The sequence below is a fragment of the Magnolia sinica genome, chromosome 4 (genome assembly GCF_029962835.1).
Source record: "Magnolia sinica isolate HGM2019 chromosome 4, MsV1, whole genome shotgun sequence".
Lineage (NCBI taxonomy): Eukaryota > Viridiplantae > Streptophyta > Magnoliopsida > Magnoliales > Magnoliaceae > Magnolia > Magnolia sinica.
This window is the reverse complement of record NC_080576.1, coordinates 58193390-58201403: the sequence shown is the minus strand read 5'-3', so window position 1 is coordinate 58201403 and position 8014 is coordinate 58193390. Positions and strand designations below refer to the sequence as shown.

The following is an 8014-nucleotide window of genomic DNA, read 5'->3' as shown; positions in this document are numbered from 1 at the left end:
GGTGTGGTCCACTTGAACCTTTCATTTTTATTATGCTCTCAGGACCACATGGATAGAATATATGGGCCCCACATAGCCTGGCATGACCGTTCTGTAGCTGGGTCCTGGGGCGGAGGGTATCCAATCCGATCCCGTTAGATATAACGTGGTCTTTCCGTAATTCCAGTAAAAAACAGGGGCATTTAATAACTCCATTTACTTTTAAAAACCCTAGCCCAAAGGCTAAAAAGCCTTAAAACCTTCCAACCAACTCTCTCGGACTCTATCTCTCATGCCTTCTCCGACCAGATTCATGCCACCGGTGGCCCCACCGCCGGAACCCGTCGCCGTAGATTCTGACGTCGTCGTCATCCTCGCAGCCCTCCTCTGCGCCTTAATCTGCGTCATCGGCCTGGCGCTCGTAGCCCGTTGCGCCTGGATCCGCCGGAGCTCCGCCACTCCGCCCCAGATCCCGGCGAACAAGGGCCTGAAGAAGAAGATCCTCCGGTCGCTCCCGAAGCTCTCCTTTGACGGTGCTGTCAATGGTAAGCTCGCCGACTGCGCAATCTGCCTGACGGAGTTCGCCGACGGCGACGAGATCCGGGTGCTGCCTCAGTGCGGCCACGGATTCCACGTCGGATGCGTCGACATGTGGCTCGGGTCCCACTCGTCGTGCCCGTCGTGCCGTCAGATCCTGGTGGTGGCCAGGTGTCAGAAGTGCGGCGGGTTTCCGGCGACCGAAGCTGAGGTGAAAGCTAGGGAAGATGATGCGAATAGGTTCTTGCCCTAGAACAAGGTGGGCCCCACACCTACGCGCACTCACTCTCTCTCTCTCTCTCTCTCTCTCTCTCTCCTGTAAAAACTGTAATTTTTACCTTTCTTTTAATATGTAAAGAAATGATTTTATGTAGCTTTCCGTGGAGTGAAAAATAGATGCTTTCTTTTTATTTTTAATTACATACTCCTAGCTAGCACCTGAAATTGTAGGATGTGGAATCGCGGTTTGGGGGCTGATCATAACCGTTGATCAATTGGTTCTCCCAGTAAATTGAAGCATTTGGATGTTAAAATCCTATTCGGCTGCTGAGGTGAAAATCTAGACCACCTTCCACTCAATGCAGTGAACTTTCGACGAACCCTGGTCCTACACAAAAGCGTGAGCAAAGGAGACCCTGACTAAATCGGAGGACCCTCCGATGCCTAAGTTAGGCTAGAGAATCTAGGTCTAAGTCGAGTGTAGAGAGAGTGCGCGAGATATTGTGTACCTGTAGCAATGGGGTCCCCTGGTATTTATATATGTAGGTTGGATGATCCACGTTCGTTAATCTCGGCATGATTCACTCAATCAACGAGATATTATGATCGTGGAGATATTATTTGCAATCTTTAGATCGCATGACATATCGTGTCTTAATGGTGCATATCTTTTGGCAAGATTGTCGGTCACGTCCGCATTTAGGTCGATCTTCAGACTTGACGTGCGAAGTACCATCACGGGCTCGACCTCAGCTTCGGCACGCGATACATCCATGCCTGGACTCGGCCTCGGCTTTTGTGCACGGCACATACATGCCCTGATTTGGCCTCGTCCTCGACATACTATGGAATATTTGTACTCTGACTCGGCCTCGGATCATACAGTCGTGAAGCTGAGTACTAATAATCGGAGTCCATCGATAGATCATTGAGGTCGGAGTTCGCTGATCAAAGCTGAGAACGAAGATCAGGACTCGGCTCAACCATTCTCCTTCAGACGAGGATGAGGGTTCTGGTTGGCCAATCAGGATTGTAGTTCCGAGTTGTGACTTAAGAGTTGGAGCCCTAACGTTATATCCTCCTTTCAAGGCTTCGTTATCTGATTTGTGTAACTCAGGCTGACCCCAACTGTTCTTGTATAGATTTCCCCATAACAGAAGCCCCCTACTCTCTTGGTCCGAATCCGGACTTGGAGAGTAAATGCTTGAGGAAATAAAATGACGTCTTCCCTCCCTTATGATGGCGATTGGGATGATCGGGGCATAATTAATGCGATTCATACGCCTCAGATCCCGCGTGCTATGCAACGACTGTAACTATCCTCTTAGTGAAAGACGTGTGGCAACGGTTACGATTCGCAGACGGCGGGGCGAAGAAAATAGCGTCACGTGTATGCAGAGGGATGAGGATGCGCATGCATCATTAATGGCATTAAATGCTGAGAAGACCCCGACCTTGAAGCATGGGTTCAGACGTATAGTACTCTTCCACGTGTCCCTTGGCGCCAGTGCCGAGTTGCATCGACTTCGGGAATGGTCGCTTACAATGATGGTGCCGAGCAATGAGGTGGTTATACAAACCCCTCTTATCCTCGTTCTCACACTCCTTGCGTTCTCATTTTCTCTATTCATTCACTCCAAATCGTCTTCTACAGGAAATTGCCTTTGTTACGCCCTAAAACTCAGAAACCGGGCTCACAAAATTTTCTATCACCGAATCTGGTGCCGACAGCCTCCGTAGTACTCCATTCTTGGCTCCCAGTGCTCATACGCTAGATTCCAATCTTAGGATTCTACAAGGAGAATTTTTTAACGTACATTTATCTCATAAGAAGCATAACCACAAGTTTACCCGAATCACAAAGATAACATCATCATTACATATCCACTAATATAAACATTTGAATACAGTGCTAAAAGGGAAATGCATATATCAAAATCAAGCTCCAGAAGTCCGCTGCATGCTCTAAGCTAAGTGCCGCTGCAACCTAATACCACCTGCACGCATCTATCATTCATAAACTTATAGAAAGCTTAGAGGGTGGTGAAAGTGTGTGCACAAGGTAAGTGCCAAGTATGTAATACAATGCCATAAATCATACAATATTAGAATAAACGAAAATACTAACAAGATCATGAATCAAATGATATCAGAGTAAGTGGAAATATACTGGTAAGTCCATGAGTGCCATCAGCTGTACTAAGGATACGCGATGCAAGGCATGAATACTAACGGCCATATCAATGCAGAAACATGATAACCCAAAATGCTAAATGCTGTGGATGCAATGCAATATGTGGTGCGAATGAAATGACCAAGCTGGAGTGAAGTCGGGATATAGAACGTAGTATCGCAGGCTATGTGGTTCATCATAAGGGACTTATATTCAAACCAGTCTCATACTTAAATTTGGATAGCTAGACTCAATGTAGTAGACTCTTGATCTCAGGTTAGTCGCGCTCCCCAACCAAAATCCTTGCCATTGTGAAGGTACATAATAATTAGTTACGCACCACCAGCTCGAGTGGATAGTGAATGAATGAATGAATGAGTATGCAAATCCTGCTCAATAAGTCCACGTATCAGTACTGTACGTCTTTGGGATCATCACCGGGGTCTATTAGTCTATTACACTCTACATGTAATCGCCTCCCACTGGACGCGCAACCATGCAAGTGGAAGAGACCTCACTATCCGCCTGACCAGTAGTCAGCCAATATCTACTCGGCATGTCGATAGTGGACCCAATCACGAGTTGGTCAAACTCAGCCTAGCTATGCCCACTACCCTGGGGCGGGTAAGGCCACCACCCCTTCCCAATCGACCACGACACAGTGGAAGACGTGGCCTACTGGTATTCGACACTCGGGCGCTCATTTATCCACTCGGTCTCGACGTTGGGGCGTTTCTTAGCCTTGGAGGTTTAGGGATTTTCACCCAGGGCCAGATATGACGACTCGATGCTAGTAATAGATTTTCGGTGTCCCATCTGACCATCACAACATACCTGTGAAGGCTACGACCCTAATGTCGCTAGGGCGTATAATAATCATAGCACACAATGCAAGATGCATGAGTCATATAATCCAATCATGCATCAATCCTGCGCATACCGTGCGCTCATGTGAGACAATCTTTGCCTATTAGGGAGTCTTATAACAACATATCCAATGACATGCAAGGGTTAACTGCATCTCATAACAAACATGCAGATGATGCATATGGGCTTGTATCATGATGCTATGTTGTCACATACTCATAATCGATATCGACAACCGGCATCGATAATCGGCCTATACAATCGGCCTCGACAATCGGAATCAGCCTCAATAATCGGAATCGGTCTCGAATATCGGAATCGGCCTCGACAATCGGCCTAAGGAAAGGTCACAATGTGGACATTTAACCATCATTGCCCATCAATATGGACATTTAACTAACATTGCTCCCAATGAGTGGCCTACATAGTGCCAAACGTATAGTGGGCCCATGGCCACACACAAGGGCCCAACATATATATCACAATGGGCCTCTCTCAAGGGCCTAATACATCACAATGGGTTGCAATATATGGGCCGCAACAATGGGCTTATATACATCAAGTGGACCACATCACATGGGCCGTATATACATCGCAATGGGCCATAACCCATGGGCCTCTAATACATCGCAATGGGCCAGAACTCATGGGCCCTAAATATATCACAATGGGCCTTATCAAATGGGCCGAAAATACATCACAATGAGTCTTATCATATGGGCCGAAAATACATCACAATGGGCCACGTCCCATGGCCTAATACACACCACAATGGGCCTCATCACATGGGCCGCAATTGCATCAAGGTGGGCCTTAACGGATGGGCCACAAATACATCAAGATGGGCCGCCTCACCTGGCCCTAAAAACTGATGGATGGCAAGGATAATATATATATATATATATATATATCATGGTAGGCCGCACGTCTAGCGAACTCGACGGCATGACTAAAACACATACAACATGGTGGGCCCACGTCCGGGAAATAGACGGACGGTGGGGCTATAAAATACATACAATCTAGGTGGACCACACATAGATGGACAGCTGCATGAAATATAGCACATATATCAAGGTGGACCACACATCCAACCTGGTTGCCACCGTCCAGCTGATGAGACCCACGTAGTAGGCCCCACACGTGTGATCCCCACACAAGTGGATGGATGGATATAACACATAACTTGTGCAGGGACCCACGGAGCTCGCTGACTTCTGCACAATAGCTGCATAGCTGAGGATGGACGACGTTGGATATAATACATCAGTAAGGTGGGCCCCACCCTCACACGTGCAGCACGTGTGGGGTGGGTCCCACAGAACATGCATACGCTATAGCAGCAACAATATAGGTGGTGTGAGAGGGAGTATTCTAGCCAATCCGCTTTTTCCCACTATCCAGAGATTGGACGGTGAGGATCAACAACATCAAGGTGGGTTCACACGTGTGTGGATAAAATACATTCATCATGGTGGGCCACACATCAAAAGAGAGAGGGAGGGAGATAAATGGTGTAGATGGAAGGACCCCGCCACTATGGGCCCCTCACTACAATGCATACATTAAGATGGGTCCCACCACAAGTGGGCCCTCAAATCATCAAATCAATGGTAGATTACCCACCTTGATCTCCTCTTCCTTCTTCCACCAATGCTTCCTAGAGCTCCAAGGGATGCGATTCAACGGTTGAGATGATCTTTGGAGGGTAGGATTGGGTGGTAGGAAGGTGGGCCACACAAGTTCTATCCATGGAGCTTGGAGCTTGGACGTGGGTTGCTTGCTTGAAAAATGGAGAAAATGAGAGAGAGAGATAGAGAGAGAGAGAGAGGATGGATGGGTGTGAGTGATGGAGTGATGGGGAGAGGGATGGGTGAAGTAATGGAAAGTTGACTTTTTGGGGTTGCTTTTATACTTGGGGGTGGGATAGAGTAATGGGTTGAGTGATGGGTGTACTTTGACAAGTGAGGTGATTGATGTGATGGATTGTCTTGGGATTACAAAATGCGTTGTTTTCCTCTAACTGAACGCGAGCACACATCTCCTGGCCCGAGTATCGCATCGGCGTGCGAGACACGGCGTTGGAACGCGGTGACGGCACGGTCGCAAGGGTACAAGTCTTAGGTCGAGCTGACTCTGGAATACGGGATACGACTCAAGGTCGTGTGTAACTGCCGATAATAAATAGCGGGACGACGGAATTCGACCGCAAGGACCGTGGAATCCTATGGAACGGTATGGGCTAGGATACGGGTCTTACACTTTTTGCTGAAAATCGTCCTCTGCCAGAAAAAAAGTATTTTTATTACCGGATAAAGGATTCCCAACCATCAGAGAGGGGATTCAGCTCAGCGGAAGACGTCGGAGTTAGGAAAACTTCTGCCGGAGGAAATTGCTTGCAACGCAGTGAGTCCTCCAACACTTAAAACGTATTTTTCCTTCATGTCGAGCAACTCTAACGAAATGGACGAGGTCCGAAGAGCTGGTTCAGAGTCCAAACCAGAGACTACAGCCTCGGGACCCGGAGAGTCCGAAGGCCCTCTCAAGGCCGTACCCCTTTACACTCCAGCCCCAACCCAAGGAATCGTAAGTCAGAGGGCCAAGAGTCGAGGCAAGGGACCAAAGAGGGCCTTCAGAGATCCCACAGGGCGGTCAAAGGTGGGCCCCAAGTGAGGTAGGTCGAAACCGTCAGTCCCTGGGGGATCGATTCTGGTCGAGTCTCAGATGACCCAACTCTGCGAAGATTATCAGATCCCCGACTCGGTTCACATTCGAGCCCCTGCCCCCTCAGACCAACTGAGATCTCCAGCTGAGGGGGAGATTGTTATCTTCATCTGTGCTCTCCAATGTGAGCTCCAGTTTCCCATCCACCCTTTCTTACATGAACTGACAGCGTAACTAAAAATTACGCCGGGGCAACTGGTCCCGAACTCCTGGAGGATCCTTACCTCCGCTTTTGTCCTCTCGCATCAGGCGGGAAACCAAAGGCTGACGCCAGATGAGTTTCTATTCTTGTACATGGCCAAATTCGATAATACGGATAAGGCCTGATGGTATTTCTCAGCTAGGCCTCCATGCCTCTAGGGTCTGGTAACTCAACTTCTTTCTTCTAACAAGGAATGGAAGGGGAAGTGGTTCTGGGCCTCGGGAGAATGGGAAGCCCCTCCTCCGAATTGGACAGACTACGGGTCCGCGTCCTTACCAGATTTGCCAATCTAGGTCAGACATTTCTTTTAATCGCACTGCATGCTCAATTCATCCTTCTATATTTAAACTCATTCTTTGCTTTTGTTTGCAGTCCAGCCGAAGGGGGCCCCCGACCTCTTTGTCCTCCAAAAATGGCAAGTCGACCGAGTCCGAGTGCTTCATGCGGACCAACATGCCTGGTTCAACCTTATCAGTTAGGACAATTTGGTATCTTCTGGCTTATGTAAAATTCAGCCCACCCTCTTTGCTCTAGGTAAGCAGGGTATGAACCTTGGGAAGTTGATTTATTGACATTTAGCTATCCAGTGACTCTTTCTTAAACTAATTCTTTATTTTAAGCAGGAATGGAGACAGGTGGTTTAAAGAGGAAGAAGCCACCACCCCTCTGATAGACGTCGTCCTTTCTTCTGATTCGAGGACGAAAGTGACACCGAAGAAGAGGAAGGCTTCTGAGGCCGAGGCTTTTCCGGCTGTAGCCCGGACCTCAGCCGAAGTCGTGCTCGTCGCGGCCTTAGCCAAAGCCATGTCTACTGCAGTCCCCTTTGAGGCTGTCCTTACCATTGCTCTGACCCCTACTCCTGAAGCACAAGCTCCCAAGGCCCCTGTCAGAGTCGAACCTATCACCATCTCGTCGCCTTTTGCGGAGGAGCAAGCCCCTAAGGCTCCGTCTTCTACGGTTGCAGGTCCTTCTGGGGCAGGGAGAGAGGTAGTAGGGGAGACTCTTGGTACGGTTGCTCCTTCATGATCTGTGGCCCCCCACGTTGCTGCCAAGGCTGAGCTCTTAGCTGGCTGAACCGACACTCTTGCTCTTGTCGGGTATGCTACCACACCCGAGGCTACTGCTCAAGTGTCCGCCGCCAGTGGGATCAGAGGAACTTCCCAGCCTGCTCCAGAAATTCTGCCTCCCGGTTATCACATAGCGTTGCTGAACCCATGGGTGGCTAAGCACATATCAGAGGCACAGATAGCCGACACGCTCTCCCACCGCCACGTCAACTTCATGAATGATTTCGCAGCTGTCTACTACCAGTC

At 48.8% G+C, this 8014-nt stretch overlaps 1 protein-coding gene across 1 annotated transcript; it reads left to right on the top strand.

The window, feature by feature from the left end:
• The first annotated feature begins 230 nt into the window (after positions 1 to 230).
• On the top strand, positions 231 to 926 carry LOC131244500 (RING-H2 finger protein ATL80-like). The gene has a single exon (XM_058244062.1). The coding sequence runs from the start codon at positions 272 to 274 to the stop codon at positions 767 to 769; it is 498 nt and encodes a 165-aa protein (XP_058100045.1). The 5' UTR covers positions 231 to 271; the 3' UTR covers positions 770 to 926.
• The last annotated feature ends 7088 nt before the right edge of the window (positions 927 to 8014 follow it).

Coding starts and splice junctions, on each gene's coding strand:
- LOC131244500 (XM_058244062.1), top strand. CDS start 272: ATGCCTTCTCCGACCAGATTCATGCCACCGGTGGCCCCACCGCCGGAA.